General features: G+C 40.5%; 1 protein-coding gene across 5 annotated transcripts in view; it reads right to left on the bottom strand.

Moving 5' to 3' along the window:
• LOC145389558 (calcitonin gene-related peptide type 1 receptor-like) overlaps positions 1-24,106 on the bottom strand; it is a 1,052,335-nt gene extending 1,028,229 nt beyond the window's left edge. For all 5 annotated transcript variants that reach the window (XM_080264831.1, XM_080264825.1, XM_080264822.1 and 2 more), the window contains exon 1: positions 23,835-24,106. In XM_080264831.1, the coding sequence (XP_080120957.1) occupies positions 23,835-23,853 (19 nt within the window). In that variant the 5' untranslated portion in view covers positions 23,854-24,106. The remainder of the gene's footprint in view (positions 1-23,834) is intronic.
• Positions 24,107-24,811: the final 705 nt, after the last annotated feature.

The following is a 24,811-nucleotide window of genomic DNA, read 5'->3' as shown; positions in this document are numbered from 1 at the left end:
ATACACCACATTATGTCACTTGCCTTTTACAATTATTCAGCCCTATTTATATTCTATCTGCCTGCTGAAACCACCCACGCTATGTCTATATTTACCACATAATTGCTCTTCATTTGTAGTTTTATTCGTATCTGTTCCACTTCGATTTTCGCCATTGTGAGTGGAATAATGTTTACCGTCTCAAAACCACTCAGCTTGAATTACATTTTTACCCACCAGCTGCATCTACCCAGGTTAATTTTATATCTACACACCAGCTGCATCTACCCATTTTAATTTCATATCTGCCCACTAGCTGCATCTACCTGTATTAATTATGTACCTCTACCTACTCACCAGCTGCAGCCACCCACGTTAATTTTATATCTACACTCCAGCTGCATCTACCCACGTTAATTATTTATCTACTCACCAGCTGCAGTCACCCACGTCAATTATAGCCTGTACTACTCACCAGCTGCAGCCACCATTGTTAATCATGTATATACCCACCAGCTGCATCCACACACGTTAATTAGCCATCTACCCACCAAAGCAATCACCCACATAATGTCTGTAATTATCCTGTCATCGTTCTTCAGGTGTGTCCCTAACATTGCTCTGCTAAACCAATTTTCATTAACCCATTCCACCCAGTGCCTTCTCTCTCTCTCTCTCTCTCTCTCTCTCTCTCTCTCTCTCTCTCTCTCTCACTGTGTGTGTGTGTGTGTGTGTGTGTGTGTGTGTGTGTGTGTGTGTGTGTGTGTGTGTGTGTGTGTGTGTGTGTGTGTGTGTGTGTGTGTGTGTCTCTCTCTCTCTCTCTCTCTCATTTCGTTAACCCCTTTCAGCCAATGATGCGATTTATTGTCATATTTTCCTACATCCAGACGATTTTATTCATGGCAGTTTTCAAGCAGAAGTTATATTCAGTTTTTATTTACATTACACTACGCAAGGCCCTCATTAACCATTAGCTCCCAAGGTTCCTGTGTGAGGAGTTGTGCTGGAAGGGTGCTGTGCGCACTGCCCTTCGCCTATCAGCTTATAGTTGCGGTGCTCATAGGTCCCTACCCCGGAGTTCCCTTCTTTATTGACTTTTGAAACTGCCCTGTTCCGTCCTACATTGACGACACTGGACGCAAATGGGTTGAGCTGAATGAAAGAGTTTGGAGGTTGTAAGAATAATCCAGTAAACTAGGTCACCTGATTCAAAGGATTACTAGTCATATTCCATGACTGCACTTATGAATTTAGCCCTCATGTGTACTTTACCTTGATTATATTCACCCTCCCCAACAAAATCCATCCACATCATGTGTTTTTTATTGTATCATTGTAGTAAAACGAATCTCCAAATATCAGTATTGCTTTACTTTGGGAAACTCAGAGAAGCACATTCATGCTTCTATGATTGAATCTTACCTCAGTGAAATCTTCTGAAGAAAGCGGGTATGGAAGTGTTCCGAACCGTGAGAGGGTTAACGATGACAGCATTAACACCCATACTTCTATGAATCACTCTCATCTCATTAAAATAGTCTGGCGTCAGCTGAGGTAATATTCTAGAGGTGCTGCGACCTTGAGGGCTATAATTAACACCAAGCTTATATCGGTAGTTGTTAAGATTATTCAGCTAAAACTATTATCCTACCTGCCAACCGAAAACACTCACATTATTTCTGTGATTACCGGATAATTCCACTGATGTTGTATGTACAGTTAGGGTCAAAAGTTCACCTACTATTCCACAGCGTCCACTTCACATTCAGGGCATGAACAGGCATGAGCAAAAATTCGCCGATAATCCCCTGCCGGCACCGTATCCTGCCTTCAGTGGTTCCTGCTCCTCCCCAAACGACAAAGAGTATCTTTCTTCCTCGTCTTCTTTTGGTGTTTGCGTTATATTGCTGTCACTTAAAAATGGTTTCATGTAATACCTCCCATTGCCTCAGCCTGCAGAGAAGTGTCGTCGGACTTTTACACGTGACCGAACTTGGCCATTCCTCCTTCAAGGTTTTAGATAAGAAAAAAAGAAAGAACAGAAAGTGATCTATGGACAGAGAAAGTAACAAGTCTTTCTCAGCTTACGAACATTAACCTTCAGAGAGAAATGAGCAGAAGGGGTGAAATACTAAGCAAGATTTTGTTCCGGAGTGTATCCCTTATTGTAGGTCTGTCCCATAACGAAATTTCTCCAGCGTCGTTGTAATTATGACGCTGCACTTACCGCTGTCTGCATGTATGAGTATTATTCCATTATTTATATTTATCAGTTTTGATACAACTGCGAGTAGGCTATGTAACGGCAATGAGGAAGATTCCTTGAAATAAATAAATAAATAAATAAATAAAATTAAATAAATCCATCCATCCATCCATCATCCAATCCTACATTGCCCCATGAGGAGCGTAGGAGTCCGGGGCTAAGCAGTTGGTCCCGACATTTAAGATGAGAGTGACTAACCTCACTCATCCCTGAGTGGCATTACATGAGCAATCAACCCCAACCATCCCTTGGATATAAACCTTCACCGGCTCAATCCGATTGGAGCGCAATAATTACCCACTAAACCACCAGGCGCCAAAATTTGGTTATATGGTTACCACCCAGCGTAGTAAATGGTTTCCTGGTGTACAGGAAACTATTTGGCTTGTCACTCAGTGTAGAGTCACCCACAGGCAGAAGGAGGAGGAAAGAATGAAGGAAAGAAAGTCAGAAGAGGAAGTGTAAAGTTACCCATAGGCAGAAGGACAAGGAAAGAATGAAGTAAAGGAAGACGGAAGAGGATGGAAGGAAAGAAGGATGGAGGAGAGGAAAGGGCAGACACCCGACAGCAGAACTACAGCGAGTGAGTGGATGGTGAGCGCCCCCACCTACCACAATATAAAAAAAACATTAATAACATCAACTTCGAATACGTTTACACCCCTGAACTATATTCACCTAAATCTTTCAATACGATGACCTACTTTTGGTTTAAATATATTTTCATTCGAATATATTTTGTTTAAGTGACGGTTCGAATCAGTGAGGTGAGATGTAGCCTGCACTGATTCATTTTCAGTAGAAGACATGAGAACCTGATGAAATTTGTTTGATGGTGCACTGATTAAAAAAAAATAGCTAAACTGTTCATTGCCCTTGCCAGGAGCGTAGGAACCCCGGGCAAAAGTACATGAAACCGAGAGTGACATTCGTTCTTTCCTGAGTGGCATTATGCGATCAGTGAACCCAAACCAACCATGGAAATAAACGTTAGTGGTGGCATCCGATTAGAGCGCCTTAATCAAGTGAATCACCAGGTGCCCATTTGGTTATATGGTTACCACCCAACATAGTAAATGCCTTATTGGGCCACAAGAAACCATGTGCCTTGACATTCAGTGTAGTCACCTGAAAGTAGGCCTGCACTGACTGAAATGAGAGGATGTTAAGAGCCTCCAATCTACCATATTTCTCTTTACTTTCCTACTTACCACCTAAATCCATACTTAATTGTTTTCTACTTACCAAGTAGGTTAACTGCATCCTAATTATATTTCTACGTGGCAGCTGCATGTGGCCGCGTTATGTGTGCAATTATCGTGTTATTCCCCACCAGTTAGGCTTCATTATCGGATTATACTGTCACTCACGTCATAGTTATCGCGTTATTCCACACTGCCGTCCCCTCCTCTTCCATTAAATAACCAGGGCACCAATTTTCAGCTTACCTCTTCAGTTCCATTACTTTCATTTTTTTTTCGCTTATTTATTTTCCTTCCTACGGACTGGCCATTGCCTTCGTCTCAGAGCACTCTCGTTTTGAAAGGGATACAGTCCGTCTCCTTTAACCCTCTGGCTGCGAAATACAAAGGACGCTTTTTTCCCCTTCTAGCGTCAAACAAACAATAGAAACCCATTGCCGAAAAAAGGCTATAAAACAGACCTGATTCACTCTATGATCAAGAATCACATCGCTTGAGAGCACCAAGAAAAAATGAAATTAAAGCATTCGGGGGCCGAATGTTAATTGCCAGCCAAAATTTGTTGTTGGCTAAGATACAAGCTAGCTACAAACCATATATGAAGACGAGGTATTTTGGCTACACACACACACACACACACACACACACACACACACACACACACACACACACACACACACACACACACACACACACACACACACACACACACACACACACACACACACACACACACACAGACAGAGACAGAGACACACACAGACAGACAGACACACAGACAGACAGACAGACAGACACACACACACACACACACACACACACACACACACACACACACACACACACACACACACAGATACACAAACGTACACCGATGAAAAAACTATATCGCCTCGTCTTGCTATGGGAGGGCGATAAAAATTCGGAAAACTACGGAACTCAGTCACCGCGTTTCACAAAAAGCCAATCCTTATTAAAAATATATATAGCGGCTGGCATTCGGTCGTCTTTGATTACCCCCTCCCCCCGCACATAAAAAAAAAAGTACTAGGCATTTTCACGTCCTCATACTTGCTATTTTCTGAAGGTTTGATGAAAAATCGTCCACAGCTTCTCGAGACATTTTGGCAGTAGATACACACACACACACACACACACACACACACACACACACACACACACACACACACACACACACACACACACACACACACACACACACACACACACACACCGACAAAAACTATATCGCCTAGCACTGCTAAAAGTGGGTGATAATAAAACATCCCTAGCAAATATATGACGGCAATAAATCTTTTCCGTAATTTCCACCATCAGATGCCTAACAGGGCGAAAGCTAAGTCCTTGGGCTGCAAAAGTCAGTCACTTCACCACGATTACGTATTTCTTAATTTTTTTTTTGCACTTTCACACAGAGCGCTTTCAAACACCAGACTAGATGTACAAGGAAGCTTTGAGTGTCCTCTACACTAGTATATATTCATCCTATACTGAATAAAATTGTCTTTTACTTGCAAGAAGGAATTACAAATGACGATCTTGGGCTGAGGGAATGAATAATGTACTGTATGTAAAGCAGTTCCCTTCCGTGGTCTCTGCCAGCCAGTTCCTAATAGAAATAAAGTTACGTCCTCAGAATGAAGGTGGTGGAACTGTTATGATCGGGGTAACTCTAGCAATTCATTTTAGCTAAGTCCATGCTCCAGACGATTTTGAGAGAGAGAGAGAGAGAGGATCCTGATATCGTTAAAAATGTATGCAAGTAATCGTCCTTCCCTGACTTCTGCCGGTCAACGTCAAATAAACTTTGTCCTCGAATTTACAAACCTCTCACCCCCCCAAAAAAAAAAAAAAAAAAAAAAAATGCCTTGACCTATACCACCCGACTCCATGCACAAGTCCACCAACCCGGAAGTGCGGCTCGGCATCATGGCAACGAAAAGAGAGAGAGAGAGAGAGAGAGAGAGAGAGAGAGAGAGAGAGAGAGAGAGAGAGAGAGAGAGAGAGAGAGAGAGAGAGAGAGAGAGAGAGAGAGAGAGGCTCGTCTTGGCTTCACTCCCGCCTTCCTTCCCTGGGCAATACTCGAGTGTAAAACCTTACGCCAGAATTCAGTATATTCTCGTTTATCTCATATTTTTTCTATTACAGGAAATATATAGCTGTAAGTAATAACTGAACCTGGTTACATTTCATCTTGTATTTTTCTGGAGTGTAGGAAAAAACGGCAAACATCACCTTAAAATTTGTGTAAAAAACATCCGCCAGCTGATATAAGTAAGTCGAACGGTCAGAAAACTTCTAGTGACAGAAATTTAAACTTGAATATAACCTACACGTAAGAAGTGACAAGGTAACTTCTCTCTGCTTTACTTAATTTCAGTACCTGGGTACATTGTTAAGTAGGATGTAATTTCATCTTGATAGTCATTGCAAAAGGCCACAGTTTTTGTACGAGATCTTTGGGTGGCAAAATGGGCTCAATATGATGATGATGATGATGATGATGATGATGATGAGAAGAAGAACGATGATGATGAGGAATGTGCGCCTAGAAATTACCTGTGTGAAAAAGTCTGACACAGTATGCTGATGACGATGATAAGGAGGAAGAATTTGCACTTCCTGATAAATATTACCTGTGTACAGAAGTCTGACACGCTGTATATACCTTATTTTCCTTCATTTAAAATCCAGGTGAAGCCACATAAAATCAAAGCAAGATAAATATTGGGTGTGGCTAAAAAAAATTACTACAAATTGGATTTGATCATGGGTATTACTTATGTCTAAAACCCTGGCGCGGTAAACGGTTTGTGTTTTAATTCACCTTAAACTTTTTCTGAAGGTATTACGCAGAATGTAAATTAAAATATAATGAAATAAAATAAAAGAAAAACTCATACCTGTTGTTACGGTTGCTTAACTTAGTTCTGTCTGGTCAAGCAGACCCATCAACCACAAGTAAGCAGCTACTTTTGTGTGGGTTTCCTACAGGTGCAGTGCAGTACTTTCAGTGTAGGGAACCGTCGCCTGTTTGTGGTAGACGGCATCTCGCCAAGTACGGACCAGGGTCCTTTCCCATGGAAAGGTGAAGATAAAGATGAGGAAGCTTGACTCCTGGGTGTATGCCGCAGCTGCTTCACTCCGCCAAGGGTAAGCAGCGCCGTCACATGTCGGCTTCTCGTCAGCGCCATCACGCTTAATAATGACTCCAAATGGTTACAGTTTCTCTACTAAATGCATTTTATCTTAGAAATTACCTGTGACTAAAAACTGACTGCATAAACAGGCTCTGCTTCATTCACCAGAACGTTTCTCTTTACTCTTACTTGAGAGACATAAGTTTAAAACAGGCTGAAATTCAATTGGTTATTTTATCGTCGTAATAAATTTGATCTTGGAAAATACCTGTGCTCAAAAACTGACATGGTAAACAGAGTCTTTAGGTAACCCTAAATTTTACTAATAAATCCGTAAAATTTGGTCTAAATATTCCAGCTGACTACAAGTTCGAAAACTGATCGATGTTTTATGTGTAATGGCTGCTACGGTAAATACATATTGTTGTACATGACCTCAAAATCCACTTTACTCTTAACTCATTTGGCACCAATTAATCTGAACTTCCGCAATACGTGTGGGACAATTATCTCTGGATGAAATTTCGAAACGACCGCAGGCGTTTGCCAATAACTAGAGCAGGTGGGTGGTGGATATTCTGGAGCACATGCTCTTTAATGTAATCTCCGAAGAAACTGGGGTTTAAAATAATCTGCGACAGATCCGTGCAGACTTTTTCCATCAAGATCACGCCGGATGAACTCTTTGACTAGGCGCCTGTCAATACATATACACTAGATAAAGCAAAACTTGATGGACGTGTGTGAGTGATCACCCGTCCCAGCCCAGGAGAGGTTCGGGGACTTGTATTGTTTTCACTCTGAATGTCTGTCTGTCTGTCTGAATGTTAATTTTACAAGAAAACTACTGGTGCGATTTTGACTAAAATTACAGGGATGATGGTTATGGCCTTCTGATCACCTGATTAAATTTTTGGCCAAATTGGGCCCAGGCTGTAGGACCAAAAACTGTAAAAAAAAAAAAAAAAAGTTCTTTCGCCATAACTCCTTTTAAATTCGTCATATCGACATGAAACTAAAACCTAAAGGTGCATCTTTCAAATCTGCATCCTATAGCATGCCTCATTACATCAGGAGAATCACCCCCCATTTTTTTTTTTTTACGTGTCCGACTCTGGGCAAAGGCTTCAGGGCAGTGACCTATCCCAAGGCCCAGTAGTCCTCCTACACCTCCACATGTCACCACTTCAGCGCTAACACCCACCGTCCATACTGGATACATGCTAGGGCTGTCTGATACAGGACTGGTGTATTGGTGTTAGCCGGGGTATTTCTGTGACATGTTGGCGGGTCACCTGGTAGATCAGGAAAGTCTGCATTTTAGGAAATTCAAATCCTTAAACTCTTCCCTGCCTCAGCCGGGATTCGAACTTGGGTCCATTAGGACTGCAGGCCGCCTCTCTACCGATTCAGCCATCGGTAAGAGGGTCCGTATCAGGTAGGTCGAGCCTAAAATTTCAAACGGGCTGAAAATCGTCAATTTTCACCCGATTTACTCCAAATTTGATATGTGACATCTCTGACTAGATATCTTGTTGTGTTTATACGTCATCACTAAAATGACTGCCGGGGACGGGTTTGCTGTGCCTTGGCACCGCTTCCTGTAAAGAAGGGGTTTCGGAGGCCTAAAACGATCTGTGACACAGGGATCTACTAAAGTTTTTATCGACGCTAACCTGATCTCTGGAATTAGGCATCCGTTGGCAAATAGATAAAGAGCTTAAGGAGGCTGCTTAAGCGTCATTATGAATAACTGTGATTCAGGGAAGATTCTGGGAGCATGAAATGATATATGATGAAGGAGACTGGGGACGTTTCCATCGATGTCATCAGAATTAAGTCTAGGATAAAGCGGCTGCCAGAAGAGATAGATAAGAAGTTTTGCGAACATCTTTGGAAAATTGTTAAGCATATTCTGATCGGAAGAGGGCTAGAACGCTTGAATGAACATGTGACCTAAGGAATGGTGGACGTTTTTATCGAAAATATCCGAGATGACCAATGGGACTAAGCACCTATGAACAAAGAAGAAAACAAATATTATAGTAAAGGATGTTTACAGTATGGGTAATTGTAAAGTTGGCGTAATCGGGGAGGAGTTGGCGAGGTGAAAGTTACTAAATGGTGGAGGCAGTTTGTGAGAAAGTTGGTTAATTTGGAAATGGGCGAGGAGTGCTGGAAACCTTCACTCCGGTTGATATTTTTGATATAGTTGTAGTTATTATTATTATTATCATTAGTGGGCGAGGAGTGCTGGAAAACTTCACTCCGGTTGATATTTTTAGTACAGTTGTATGGTAGTTATTATTATTATTATTATTATTATTATTATTATTATTATTATTTATTATTATTATTAGTAGTAGTAGTAGTACGGTATTAGTAGAAGTACTAGAAACAATATTAGTTGTACAACTGATAGTAATATCATTATTATTGTTGTTGTTGTTACCTTGATATTGCTATAGTTGTTGCCGCAGATGTTTATCGTCACGCTGTTAGTATTAATATTTGTCCCAAACTGTACAAATACTGTTTTTGTTTTCTTTTTCTATATATATTTAACATAGCTCATTTAAATGCTTAGTGTGGAGTACCTTTAACATCATTTCTGTAATCACCTTCGTATTTATTATTATATCCATCATCATCACCGTCATCACCATCAACACAATAATAATTACACTCATGCTTGCCTAATAGTTTTCTTACTTAAGAAGCATAAATTTTGACCTTTGAACCTATAGCTGTATCACTGCCAACCTTGCACAAGTTCTCTTCATTATTTACCTCTGTATGTGTTTCCTCTTTCTCTTTCAATTTCCTGTATAATCTTTTCAGCAGCTTCTTTCATAGTGTCATTGCTAATATTTTGTTGTTTCTTGCTCTTGTTTCTTTATGGCCAGGATCATAAAAACTACCAATACCATCCTCCTTCTCCTCCTCCTTATCATCATCATCATCATCATCATCATCATCAGCAGCAGCAGCAGCAGCAGCAGCAGCAGCAGCAACAACAACAACATTTTTATCATTACTCAATATCAGACAATTATATATATCAGATTCCCTCCTTCCCAGCGAGGGTAGCGCATTAAGTTTGTGACTAGCTTTATCATTGCTCAGCTCTCACAAGTTTTCTTTTATTTTCATCATAGTAATAGGTTCTCCGTTTCTCTGTTCGCGTGCTCAGTAATGTATTGTTTTCGCCCTCATCTTTTGTGCTGTTATAATTTAATATTTTTTTTACTCTTCTCCCTCTAGTAATTTCATCATCATCATCTTTAATATGTTATTACTAATCACCATCACTTTTATCACCACCACCATCATCATCATCATCATCATCATCATCATCATCTGCAGCAGGAGCAGCAGCAGCGGCAATATAACAAAATCATCACTTTTGTACATGCAGGCTAAACTAGTTTCCTCATCTAGAGCACATTACACCTTGTGATGTTTGCTTCCAAAACTTTACCACTACAAGTTTTTCACAAGTTCTCTTCTATTTTTACCTCTGGCCTGTCTTTCTTGTTTCTATGTGGATTTCCTTGGTTATTGTTACTTTCGCTATTGTTTTTTATAGTCTCGATATTAGCTGTTATGCATCTTATCCCTCTAATCCTATTCATCACCATCATCATCATCATCATCATCATCAGCAGCAGCAGCAGCAGCAGCAGCAGCAGCAGAAGCACTCAGTACTTCAAATCATCACTCCTATAGTATGTCAAACAGCTTCCCAGCTTGAGAACGCGAGAAACATTTGATCTTTTACTTCGCAGCATTGTCACTGCTCGCCCTTCTTATGTTCTCTTCTGTTTCCGGAATTGTGTTAATTTTTCCCTTGTCTGCCTAATTGGTTATTATTCACCTTATATTTCGTTCTGTCACTGTTTAACAACTTCAGACCGATGACATAACTTTATTTTGCCCAGGCAATCAGCGGACAGTTTTATCCACATGTATTAGGGAGACAGTTAATTAAGGTCTGTTCAACCCCTCTTGTTTGACAAGATACCCCTAAGCTGAAAACAATCCTCCTTTTTTCTCATCTGCATAGCAGATTTAAAAGCCAACACGAGAGAGAGAGAGAGAGAGAGAGAGAGAGAGAGAGAGAGAATCAAACAACGTGCTGTGTGAAATGGACAACACTATCATTCACATCGTTCAAGCCTCCATAATATGTCTTCACTTCACATACTCTTCGCATAGTCTTGCAGGACAGTTATTCCGTCAAGTACTAAGTTTATCATCTCATGGTCAGAACAGTTAGTATTCTATTCCATTTAACACCGGACGATTTTATTTAGCTCAGAGTGAGTCATTTGAGAAGGAACGTAAAGAAAAGATATACTAAACTCATCAGCTTGGATCGTTTTATGTCCATTATTTTTTCTCACTTGTTCATTCTTTTTTTTTTTTTTTTTCGAATACTGGTCTTTGAGGTGTGTTTTCCAATATATTTTGGATTTTTTTTTTCTGGTTCACTTCTTGTTCGATCTTGTCAGGTTTCTTTTTCATGATGCATTTGGCTTATGTGTGTCTTCTTCACTTTCATTCCTCACAATCCTTTCTAATCCCGTCATCCCAATCACTTATTTTTCATATTAAAGAACTACCAGCAGTTGTATTCACCACGGGGTGGATCACCAGCTATGAAGACTTCTGCTGACGGTTATATTTTACCACTCCCTTGAAAATGTTCCTGCAAAGCTGAATGTATTCGGTAAATAAAAACCTTCTGCTCTTAACCTTTGACTACTTTGTTGTTGCCGCTCCTTCATTCCATTGTTCATTCTTTATCTGTCGTAATTTCTACTCTGCTGTCCCTCTTCCCCCAACTCTCTCTCTCTCTCTCTCTCTCTCTCTCTCTCTCTCTCTCCACCCGTGACTTGCGAAGCGAGAGAGGGTGTTATGTTTTGATCAGTGTGTGTGTGTGTGTGTGTGTGTGTGTGTGTGTGTGTGTGTGTGTGTGTGTGTGTGTGTGTGTGTGTGTGTGTGTGTGTGTGTGTGTGTGTGTGTGTGTGTGTTTTATACAAGAACGAAGAAAGCAAAATGCTAGAAGCCTGCAAGATTGTTCCCTGCATGGAAAAGAAAAATAACAATTTCAAGATTCGTTCCTTTCGAGACACCTACATATACTGCATTTAAATGGCTGGACGTCATAGGCAGCGGGAAATACAGACAGATGAAGACATTTCCACAGTTGACTTGTCGCATGCGTGAAGGACTGGCAGAATCAGTTAACCCTTGCATTAGAGAGTAAGACAGAAGAGGGGTGACAGTGTGCTGCAAGACGAGTGCTTCGTGCCCTCCGTAATAAAGGGGGGAAGCACGCAGAAAGTTCGAAGAACAGGAACCATTGAAGTAGTCAAAGAAAAGAGATAATGACGCAACAGTACGGCGAAGAGACAAAAGGTTGAAGGGAGTAAACAACAGGAGGCTGATTAATGAGAAGAAAAGAATTCGACTCCACCCTGTTGAGAAGAACTGTATATGGGGGGCGCCCTCCTTCCTCCCCACCTGCTAGATTTACTCTACGCAGGAAGAAATAAAATCCCTATATAAAGTCAACCGTTCAGCGTATGTATGTACGGTATGTAGCGTATATATGTATGTATGCGATTTTATGAAAAAAATAAAACATTTAAACCAATTATAACCAAACCTGGTGGAACGTGTGAGAGTTAGTTAATGAGTATACTTTTTTTTTTTTTTTTAAGAACACTAGGTCACAGGGCTAAATGAAATTCTGACCAACCAAAATCAACTGAAAAGTTTGTATCCAGTTTAGATCAATCTTACGAAAACACTGACAGTAAGGCAAGACTGAGTAAAATGTTAGGGTCACAGGGCAAGGACCAAGTTTGACTCGTGTGCGTGTGTGTGTGATTGTAAAAAAAAGAAAAAAGTTTTGATTGTCTTAACAAAACTTGGTGAAAGTGTTGAGGGGCAGTCTAGGAGCATATCTATTTTATGACAACATATCAGAGGTCAAGGTCACAGTGAAAGGTCAACTAAAATTATTTTTATCCGATTCTGGCCAAATTTTGTGGAAATGTAAAGGATCAGGCAAAAACAAAGATATTCAATTTTGAGGACGATCAGTTAAAGGTCGCGGTCACAAGAGAAAATTCGATCTGTGAATCTGAGTGAAGAAAATAGCCGAACTAGTTTTGATCTGATTCTGATCCAACTGGGTGGATGAATTAAAAGGTCGCCTTAAAGGCTGACCAATTGTTTATAGGGCAGTAGGTCAGAGTTAAGGTCACGCTGCAAAGTGAGCTAAAATTCTTCATTCGATGCAGCCTAAACTTCGTCGAGGGATTCTGGTTCAAAAAGGGTAAAGAAATTTATTTTTGAGAGCAGTCAAAGATTAACCACACAGGGAAAGGTCAGAGTTCATGGCCAGTGGAGCAAGTCACCTCAAAAAGATCTGCTCTAATTCGAACCAACTATAGTGGAAGGATTAAGGGCTATAGAAGAATGAAGTAGTTCATTTCTGAAAGTAATCTGTCGAAAGGCAGGGTCACATGGCAAATTCAAATAATCGGTCCTTATACCAGTTGGTGGACGCGGATGATGCACTCTCTGAACGTTCATCATATTTTAGTTTGATATATTTCATTTCCTTTTTAGAAACTTCCATGTATTGCCTCTTCTGCACCCTCCTCCATATCTGTTTGACTGCCACTCCACTCCCCTCTCCTCCCCTCTCCTTCCCTCCCCACTTTTTTTTTCTTTTTTCAATTTGGAACCCTGTGATTCTTATCCTTTCCCCCCCATCCCTTTTTGCACCCATTTGCTTTTTTAACTCCTTGAATACCATGATGTATTTTCAGTAATCTTGCAACTCCCCAAAGGTTTTATGCGGCTTAGACATTGATGACGAAAGCAACAAGCTAAATAAAATCGGCTTGCAGAAGTGATAATTAATGATTAAGTCACAATAAAGGTGTTATATGCTTTCCCTTTCGGCTATTTTTTTTTTCCTCAGTTACTCTTGTTACTGTACGTACATAAATTTCCTACATATTTCTTAAAGCAAGCCACTTTATCCTTATTTTAACTCTTCCACTTCAGTTTCCTTTCCTTGTATCATCTTATTTTTCTCCGTACATATTATTCTTTCCATTATTAACCATATCGTTATTTGCTTTCACATCATTTTTGCACTAACCTTCGTCTCCCTTCTCCTTTTCTCCCTGTTTTCACAGCCACATTTCGCTCCTCCCTCATCCTTCCTTCTTTCAACACTGAAAAATTTCACACCAAAGTCAACCTACCTTTCTTTACGATACCCATTCGTCTTCAGATTATATATATATATATATATATATATATATATAGTACTTCTCTCAATGTTTAGTTTAACAGCCTCTTAAATCCCTCACTCATTGTTTGTAATTATATCTCTTTCAGTTAGAAGTTCTCACTCCCCATATGTTTAATCTCCTCGACTTTAGGTGGTTCTGTATTCCATCTCTCTCTCTCTCTCTCTCTCTCTCTCTCTCTCTCTCTCTCTCTCTCTCCAACTCTTTTCTCTAGATATATTTCTGCTTCTATTTTTCTTTTCTTCTTTTTCCCTTCTCCTCCTCTTCCAGTTCCATTCTCAACACGCATTTTATTTTCGTCTTTTTCCCCTTTTCTAGCATCTTTCATAAGTAATAATATATTCTCCCTTCTTTCTCTCCCTTCCGTTTACATTTAAAATTCTCTTCCTCTTTCAGATCGTGTTATAAACTTTTTCATTCCTTTTCTCCTTTATTCCTTTATTTTCTTGCTTCCCCTCGCACTCCTTTCGAAACGCATATTTAGTTTTGCTCCTCTTTCTTTCTTCCTTTCTCCTTATCTACCAGATCATTTAGAAGTACATATTACTGGAATTATTTCTTCTAAACTTTTACTTCCTTTATTCTCTTCTACTCTTCCATTAACATCATTTGCAGTACAATTTACTTTCCTCTTCCTTCTTAATATTCTTCATTTCCTCTTCGGACTCCCTTATCATCACATAGTCAGTTCTCCTCTCCCCCCCTTTTTCTCTCCCTCTCCCTCGTCCTTTTACCCCTCCTCTTCCAGCACCTTTCTTGTCCCATTATTAATTCACGGCGTCTTTTTCCTTTCCTCTCAGAAATATCCCCTGCCTACCTCTTCTTACCTCCCCAAAGTCCCATTTACGGATGTATTATTTCTTGCATCACGTTTCCTACTCCTTTATTTGTCTTCTTATTTTATTCTTACCATGAACTTGTTTGTGGTGACTCATTTGCACCTTATACTCTTTCCTTCTAAAACGTTTATTTAAATCACATGAAATTCTCTCTCTTTTCCCACTTCCTTTTTTCCCACATTCATTTATAAGGTTTTATTGACATCGGAAGTTTTGCATGATAACTTGTATTCTCTTTTTCATTTTCTTTTATTCTCACATTCCCACAGTTTTATTCTCGAATTTACACGATTGTTTAAAAATTTGCTTTATTATGCCACGAAGATGTTTTTCCAAATATACTTTTATCACATATTCTTTTTTTTAGTCGTTATGACAAAAAAATGAAGGCAAAGCTGAAGATTTTTATGTTTACTTTAGAACACCTTGGAGCATATTATGTGCGTAGTCAGCATTCCACAATTCAGACCGTTGTCAGCAGTGAGACAGAGAGACAAGCTAGTCGTAATATCACAGTTTAAAAGACAGCAAAGAATTAAAATAATTAAGGTTTCCCACATCTTCGCCAACTCAGCTATAATAATAATACGACTTTCAATGTTTTCAGCCATTCTCCTCCACAAAGTTGGCTCTGTCTTGGCTCCTTAATGCCTTCCTGTCAATATTGTCTCCCGCAGTCAGTCATCACCCACCACTTCCTCTGTCACTCCAGCCTCTCCTTTATCTTATCTCTCATTATTTGCTTCTCACGACTCTGAATCTCTGTACTCCGTCTCCCATGCTGATTTTACATTTCCACCTTTCTCTGTACTATAATAATTTTTCTGTTTTTCTTCACCTTTTATTATGGATATTTTACTTGTACGCCAAAAGGTTATTATTTCAGTATCTGACCCTTTCAGTTCGAGAAGCTTATCTTAATCTGAATAAAATTGTAAGTAGACAGCAAAGCTTGCGCGCGCGCACGCACGCACACACACACACACACACACACACACACACACACACACACACACACACACACACACACACACACACACACACACACACACACACACACACACACACACACACACACACACACACACACACACACACACACACACACACACACACACACACACACACACACACACACACACACACCACAAAAAACAATACTTTCTCTTCGCGAGCTTTCGTAACAAAGTCTAAGGTCCAAAAGTCTTAATTTACCGATTCGTGCCTATCATCGTTTTGGGCCAAGATTAGTCCTATCACTTACCCTCTTCCTTCGTCTGTTTACTTTTCCATAATTTGCATTATCTTTATCTTACTTTTCCACATTGTTCTTCTATTTCTCTGTTCTTAGGTTTTTCACCAGTCATTCACCGGCATGTTTCTTTTAGTAGTACCCGTTTTCAGGCTTCAACTTTCTCGTATCTCCTCCTTGTATCTTCTCGTCTTTCCATCAAATTTATGTTTCCAGTTTTTATCTTATTCATTTTCCCTATTTAAACTTTGACTATATAACTTTCTCTACAACTAGTCCTTATGTATGTCTACACCTACCTATTTGCCTATTTAGCCTCATCATTGTTTTTTCCTCCACTCTTTATTTACCACTTTTCTTCCCCCAAACAATCATTTATTTCATTCTGTTCCTTCACTTTCCTCGCAGCACACACATGCGTCTTCCTCACTGCCACTGCCATTTCCACAACTGACCAGTCCCTGTCGTTTACTCCTGGCATCTTAGCCTACTCGTTCATTGCCCTTTTCCATCACTGTTTTTCCTATTACTTTTCTGTATTTTTTTTTTTTCGACTCTACACATTCCACAGATTCTAACTACAATCATCAGTCTCTCTGTTTCCCCCATCCGTTTCAAGTTATCCTCTCCTGGCCGGCTCAATTGATCGTTTTCTTTTCCACCTTCCTCTGTATTTTTCACGCCCACATTCCACAGGTTTTTACTATCACAATTTATCAGTCTATTTTCTGTTTGATTAACGTACCCATTCCTTGTACGTTTCCTCGATGACGTGACCTGTCTTGTTTTTTAATTCATTACCCATCTTTTACAGAATTTATATTATTTAACGACATTCATTGCTCTTTGCCTCTCCTATTGGTTTCAGCTTACCCTTGCATCGTCTGTTTTCTTGATTATGTACCCGTTCTCATCCCTCGGTATTTAATTAACTCCTTACATTTGACACACACTCGCTTACCACGTTCCTTGGCCTTTCTCTTTGTCATCTCTCTCTTCCACCCGTTCCAGCTTACTCATTCTTTGCCTATACCATTGGTTGTGATCTTATCATGTCTGTCTATCTATTGCCAGACGCCTCAGTCCCGTTAGGGGTGACCACAAACAAATCGCCTCCATGTCGTCCTGTCCCCCATCATTTCACAGCCCTCCCTCCCAGCTCACACACCTCCGCTCTCATATACCTCTCCACTCCATCCCCCCATCTCATCCTCGGCCTCCCCCTGCCTCTCACCCCCTCCACTTCATTCACCTACTCTGTCCTCGTTAGTCTCTCGCTCTCCATCCTCTCCACATGGCCAAACTACCTCGGTGTATTTCTCCTAACGCTTTCTATCTCATCAACATCCACACTACAAATCTCCGTCACTTCCTCCTTTGTCAATCTGTCTCTCCATGTAACTCCACATGCTTCTCTCAGATAACTCATTCCACTGCTGTCACTCTTGATTTGTCCCCTTCCGACAAGGTCCAAGCTTCACTTCCAGGAATGCACTTTAGATGCCAGTAGATATTGATCTTGACCTGTGACCTTGAACTCTGATTTTTTCTTTCAAAATCGATTCCCCTAGTTACTGCCATTTCCATCCAGTTTGTCCTGAGTAGGGACAAAACAGCTTAAGCTGACTTTCCCACAACTGCTACCTATATTACCACTACCACAGTTATCCCATCCACTATCATCACTGCCATTATCTTCACCATTACCCCCATTGTGATCATTCACAACCATTATCATCACCAACACTTATCACAAATCGTCATCACTGTCACTGTTATCATTACAAACGGCACCACTAACGCTGTCGTCACCGACACCATCATTACCATCACTCTTGGTACTTTTACTACCACCAATATGATCACTATCTGTATCACCCTAGCTGACTTTCAACCCGTTCAAGTTTCACTAAAACCGAATCATAACTGCTAGAGAAAACTAGGACTCTATAACTAGGTCACTCGACTCAGTCCCTTGTCTACATATGACACTAACATACAGACATAGGATAGTCAGTGACAGAGAAACATGACGAAATGCTTGCCAGTGTCTAATAGTATAAAAAGGAAAGTGTCAGAAAATGAAATAAGAGGAAAGGACAAAAAATAAAATAAATGAATGAGAGAAAATGTGACCGATGGATCTAACTAGCCCTTATTTGTGGAAAGAGGGAGTCGAACAAAGACAAATGGAACATAATGCTGTAAAATAGATAACAAAAGGCAGTCTGACACGATGGACAGCAAATATGTCGAATGAATGCAGCTATTGATCGTCCGTGGAAAATAGGGACAAAAAAAAATTAAACGGTGAAAGGAATATGTTCAAATATATGGACAGCTAAAACAGAATGAAAGAGAAAGACTGATGGATGCGGTTAGCCAAGATTGGTGAAGCATGGGAGAGAAAAGAAAATGAGGAAGACGAAATAGTGGAAAGGAATAAAATAATGGGTATTGGTAAATGAGGGATCATTTGATTAGATCAGAGAAAATCTAAGATGCTGTGAAGAGGGAGACCGAAAACACCCAACAAAGTGAAAGGCTTGCTTTCTCTTTTGGAGTGTTATCCTACAAAGAGGGAAAGGTTTCCGGCCTCCCGTCACACGCCCATTTATTCACCTTTATGACATTCAGCGAATGCATGGGTAATGCTCTTTTCCTTTATTCTTAGGGAACAGGTTGTGTTGGAGGGATATGTATGAACAGTGGTATCAGCCAGGACTTTGACTATGTAAATGTGGTTGAGTCTTTCGCTTGGAAATACCTGTATTGTGCAAGGTCAGTTACCAGGGTTTTATCTACAACACCACTCCCGTGGTTATAGTAATCAATCATCTTAGATTAAGTTAGGTAAGTGTGAAGGCATAGTGATCCCAGCAGTTATGGATTCTAGTCGTGGGCCTTCAGTCTCGAGACTGAATAAAGGTGCAAGACATGAAGTGCCGATCTTCTGTGCGTTGGCTGAGATGACTTGACTGGCGGAGATAGGATACAATAAGAAAAAGTGTGAACACAAACTTATAACTCTAAAGACAGACTGGAATATGTTAAAGTGTGACGTTCATGTGCACAGATTTGATAATGAGCGATTGATGAAAAGGTGTAGAAATCAGAAATGGAAAAACTGATAGGAAAGGAGAGACCTAGGAGAAGATTGTGGGATAAGATATTGAACCGTAGGTGCGGGTATCCACGAAGGTGAGAGTGCTTGTGTGGAATACAATATGAAATGGAAAATGAGTATTGAAATAAAAAAGTCGCTGCATGATAGTATTGTGATACCTACTTTCATCGATCACATTTCCTTTCATATTTTTTGGCATATTTTTCAATTTACTACACTTCAGTATTTCCTCCCGTGCTTGACACCTTTTGTGTAGGCTATCCCTCTCCATTCCCCTTCCCTCTCTTCCCGTTTGCTAATGGATCTTGTTTCCACATTATCTTTCTTTCCCATTTTTTACCCCACTCTCTTCTACATCGGTTATATTATTTTCTCCCGTCTATTTCACAGTGGTCTTTCGTTGCCTTCTTGTGACCACATCTAATTATAGTATCCTTCTACTTGCCAAGTCGCTGTACCGCAAGTTGTCGGCACAATTCGTCTGTTCCACTGCACGCGTTTCGTATCTGTTCCATATGGCCATACCCCTATGTTATTTCATCCTCCGTACCCTGTTATATCCTCATTTTGTAAGCCCCTCATCCACTTCATCTTAGTCTTTCATCGTTGTTTCCTGTAGTTTATTTTATCTCCCATGCCTTGTCATATCCATCCCCATTTCATTACCCTCTCGCACTTTTCACCTTACCTTTTCCTGGTGTTCTCCATATCTTTTTTCAGTCCCCAACACTCTCTCCTCATATACCTATCACCCGTTTCACATTTTCTTTTCATCGTCGAAACTTCGTATCATTTCCCTTTCCATGTCCCTTAGCCCTTTTCGCTGTCGTCCGTGCACCTGTGTCTTTTACTGATCAGCGCTGAGGATTTTGGTAGTCTGAAAAATATCTCGTATTCAGGGGCTTCAAAATCTGTCTCATTTAAATCTTTCTCCTGCTACTGATACGTCAAAGCTTACAATAGGTTTGAAAGAAATCGTAGCAATCAAAGGGTTATTCCATTCTTGACGTTCCCCCTCCAAATAATCTTTCCAGTCACATATCACCAGTCCTGTTCCCTCTCGCTACACCAAGTCCTATCATCCTTTCGGTGTCCTCTCCTTTGATTTTCCCTTTTGCCTCAACTCTCCTTACCAAAGCCCTTGACAGTCACACGCCCTCTTCATTGTTACTAAAGCCCTTGACAGTCACACACCCTCTCCATTCGTATTTTATCTCATCCTTCTTCGTCAACTCTTTTTCCGTAAGCCTTTGACAGTCACACCTTCTCGTCATTACTATTTTCCTTCTTCGTCTTCAGTCAGGTCTCTTTTCATCTCCTTGACAGTTGCACTCTTTGTCTCTCTGTCTGTCTGTCTCTCACTCTCTCGTAAATTCTTCTTTCAATAATCCCTTTGATTACCGTATGTAATATTTAAGCTCCACTTATTTGAGCAAGTTTTAATTTAGTCCCTTAGAAGATGTCAAGTACACACACACACACACACACACACACACACACACACACACACACATATATATATATATATATATATATATATATATATATATATATATATATATATATGCTATATGTCTAAATATGTTTATGTAAATGTATGTGAACAAATTATTTGAGATTCTGTATTGGTTGTGTTGATGCTTGAAATTGTTTATAAGGGAAAAGTAGATGTTCGGAATATTAGAGTAAAACTATAAAACTCGAATGACGTACAGAAAAACTACAAACATGGAAAAGTTAAACCTTGCTGGTTCATGATAGGCCTGCATGAGCAGCACACCCGTGAAATTTCACTGGGTGCCATGATGGGAGTGTTCTCTGTCAAAAGGCTCAGTGTTTATTTGTTTAGCTTTGTATGTGTCTGTAAATATTATGGTTTAGCTAAATTAAGAATTTCAGTTACAGTTTAGACAACTATACTTTTCCGCGTAATCATATAAGCTTCCACACGTGTCGACTCTCTTCTTCCATGGGCGTTTAACCACCACACTACCTGCTTGGCTGTATTTTCCCTTTTCCGCCAACTCCACACCCATGCCGCACCACCTTGGCAGCCATTCTCCCTGGACATTCATAGTTTCCCTTTACCATGTCAACTTTCTATCCGTAAATCACTGACTGCGATACTCCTTACTTTATACCCCTACCATTGTTTTCGTTTTATTCGTCTTTAAAACATTTGCTATCATCATATCCCTTCTACATTTCACCTTCTACACCTGCCGTCTCCCAACCGTATTTCCTTTCCGTTGATCTCGCTTTGTGCTTTTCCTCGCTTTAACCCTTCCTGTATAACTGTTGTGATATCCGTCCCTATTTTATCTTCCATAACCAACTGTCTCCAGTTTCCATAAGGCCCCAGGGACCACACTCCCTGGCGCAACTCCCTTTTATTGATCCCATTAAACATGAACACTCTGCAATGTTCCCTACGGTCGTTTTCGTTCTTATTTTATCTTTCATATTATGTCATTGGCAGTTACCACATAACCTTCCTAGGCATAGATCCTGCCTCAGTTTCTTTCCATTGGTACCGCATTAGATTTTTTTTTTTTTCTCATTGCAACCTTCCCATTGGTGATGAGGCCAGCACGAGCTCTTATCTTCTTCACTGTCCCATCTCCGTTTCCATAAATCCTCACTTGCCACCCTGGATGTTTAAACTGTGTTGTTTCCGCAGTAGACGTTCCTGCGTAACGTTTCCTATGTTCATATTCATTTCAAAGTTTCCTTGAATCATATAATTCTTGTTTTACTATCCTTTTCTTCATTTTCTAAAATTTTATGCCAGTGATACTCTTACTGTAAAAGGAAGCAGTAGGTTTGTTGCTGCTTGGCTTTCCATGTACTCCATGGTACTTCTTTCTTTTGTCTTTCATATCCTGTCATCTCCTTTTTCATGAGACCATGGCCACAATCCCTGTCTTAGTTCCATGTCATTGTTATCGTATCTTATTATTTCCCTCAAACATTTCTCTTAGCACATCCCATCTTATTGTTTCTTCTGTGCCCCGCCATCTCCACATTTCGTTAAGACTGCAATGGCCAGACGCCATTCCACACAACACATCCATTGTTTCCTTAATTGCAATGTTTCCTGTAGTCATATTTAATTTTTTTTTCCTTACCCTCCCATCTTCCTTTTCTTTAATATACCGACAACAACACTCCCTGATCTCCATCCCATTGCCGCGGCCATTCCTTTGATCATATCCCTATCCTTTTTGGTCCCCCGTACACTGTCATCTCCCTTTTCAATAATCCCCTTAGAGCGACATTCACTTCTTCAGCTCTCCCACTCCTTTCCTTTTAGATTACCCTTCATTTCAACCTTTCCTATGATCATACCTATTTTTTATCATATATTCTGTACCCCGGTCAACTCCCCTTTTACACATTCCCTCCTCAGTGGCACTTACCCTCTTTTCTACAATCATATCCATATTCAGTTTGATCATCCATACCCACTCCTCTTTCTCTTCCATGTTTCCGCGGCACCTACACTTCCTTCCTCACGTTCATCGTATTGTTTTCAGTTTTGATTCTTCTTTGCAGCCCAGATCATGACCTTATTGCTTTCTTACTGTATCATCGCCTTGCCTTGAACCATAAATCCCTCAATATATATATATATATATATATATATATATAATAGTGCTTCGTCGAATTCTCTAATATGTGTTCCGTTCCTTACTCTTCTCCAAATTAAAGTTTCCTTATGATGTTATATAGATTAAATTTCCTTTTCTGATTTCATCTTCCATACATTATCATTTTCCTTGTCCATAACTCCCCTACCCCTTTTAAAAAATGCCATATTCCCATCTATGCCCGCAGTGCCTTGCATACCTTTGGCCCAGGTTTCTCTCTTAAGTCAGTTTGAGAGTCATTTCTTATTATATCTTCCACACTGTGTCCTCCCCGTTGTCATAATACCTAGGACATATACTGTAATGCCCCATCATATCCCCCTGTGGTCTCCACCCGTTACTATTTCTTTCCATACTTAGTATCCATTAACCGCTTCGCTCAGATATCGTCTTTCCTAAAGAATCCTTTGCTACTCTCAGAGACTTTCATTCAGCTAAGAGAAAACTTTGCAGACTGGAAAAGTTCGATACGGACTCCATTTAGCTCCTTCGCTGCAAGACGCCTCCCCTGAGTTGAATAATATGGTTTGGTGACAGCAAACATAACGTTCTGAAGGGGTAGAGTTTCAATAATATTAGAAAAATTAACCCTGTCAGACTGAGGACATAGCTTTTGTTCTGTCATTGCTCCCTCCAGACAGTTTTATTAAACTCGGGAAATATCTCTCACATCAGGGTAATGGGATCCGTCTCTAACCCCTCGAGATCGGAAAGGCTCTCCGTAGTTGATTATAATCGTTTGAATATACATGGAATAAAATGAAGATGTGTCATCGGAATGAAGTGGATCAGCTTCCATATTGTGACAAGTATGACGACGAGTAAACGAGCTCTCCATAATATGCCAGACAATTTTTTCTACTTTACTCTCAGATAAATTGTTTCTGTATTATGTCAGATAAGTCATTTCCATATGGTATCAGATAATTTCCATGTCACATACCGTACATTAGGTTTCCATATCCAGTCATACCTCGTACTCACATTTCTACTCCATATCCACACTTTTGTTACTTACCTGTCTCATTCTCCTCCATCTCTCCTAATGTCCAGCCCACTTCTCTTCCTCCTCCTCCTCCTCCTCCTCCTCCTCCTGTGCTTCCTCCCTCCGCTCCTCCCGTCCCGTCCACGGTGGTTGGGGTTTCGAGGTCGCTTCCGACGCCAAGTCCGCGGCCGGCGTCACCAGAGCTCTCGCGTCCGTCACTAAACTTTATAGATTTGTTGTTCAGATGTTCCAGAGTTTCAGTGTAGTTCTTTGCGAGAGTTTTTGTGAGGAATGTGATTAATGCAGAAGCGAGCTATTTCAAAAACTTTTATTTTTTTTGTGGTTACGGGTAGGAATTATAATATGACAAGTTTCATTGGGAGTTTGCGATTGGTAGATGTGTTGCTGTTGGTGAATATATCAAGCTTCCATAGCATGGGAGAGTATGTGTATCATTGAAACTTTTTCTTTCATTAAAAACAGTCCTGTGCGTCCCTAAAGTTTTCTTGTCACTCTTTAAGACAAACGCTGTTCACGAGTACCTCGGAAGTTCAACGAAGTGTACTGAAGAACCATAAAAGACCTCACAACGCAAAGCCAAGGAGAAAAAGAAACACACCCACTCCAAAACACGCTTCCTTTCCTTCCATCCTTCGCTCCGTTCCTTCACCACTTGTTGCTCGCTGTCTGGGTGTGTGTGTATGTCCGTGTGTGTGGGTGGTGGTCGGAGCGGTACCTTCCCCTGCGCTGCCTGACTCGTAACTGAGGCGGCCCTGGTGGTGGTGGTGGCAGTGAGCGAGTTGGTTGCCCCTGTGCCAGCCCCCCAGCCAGGTGATGTCGCCTCTTGTAGTGTGCCAGGTGGACTTCTTGACCACTCACTGGCTTTATGTAATCTTGCTTAATCATATTCCGATTTTTCGTTGAGGCCAGCTACGGGCAGGTAATACACAGGTGCATACGACTATGAACCTCAGTGCGTGCGTGGGTGCGTGCGTGCGTGCGTGCGTGTG

This window comes from Coenobita brevimanus, chromosome 14 (genome assembly GCF_032717465.1).
Source record: "Coenobita brevimanus isolate Jiangsu-jjx chromosome 14, ASM3271746v2, whole genome shotgun sequence".
Classification (NCBI taxonomy): Eukaryota; Metazoa; Arthropoda; class Malacostraca; order Decapoda; family Coenobitidae; genus Coenobita; species Coenobita brevimanus.
The sequence above is the reverse complement of the archived record's forward strand: the minus strand, read 5'-3'. Positions and strand labels throughout refer to the sequence as shown.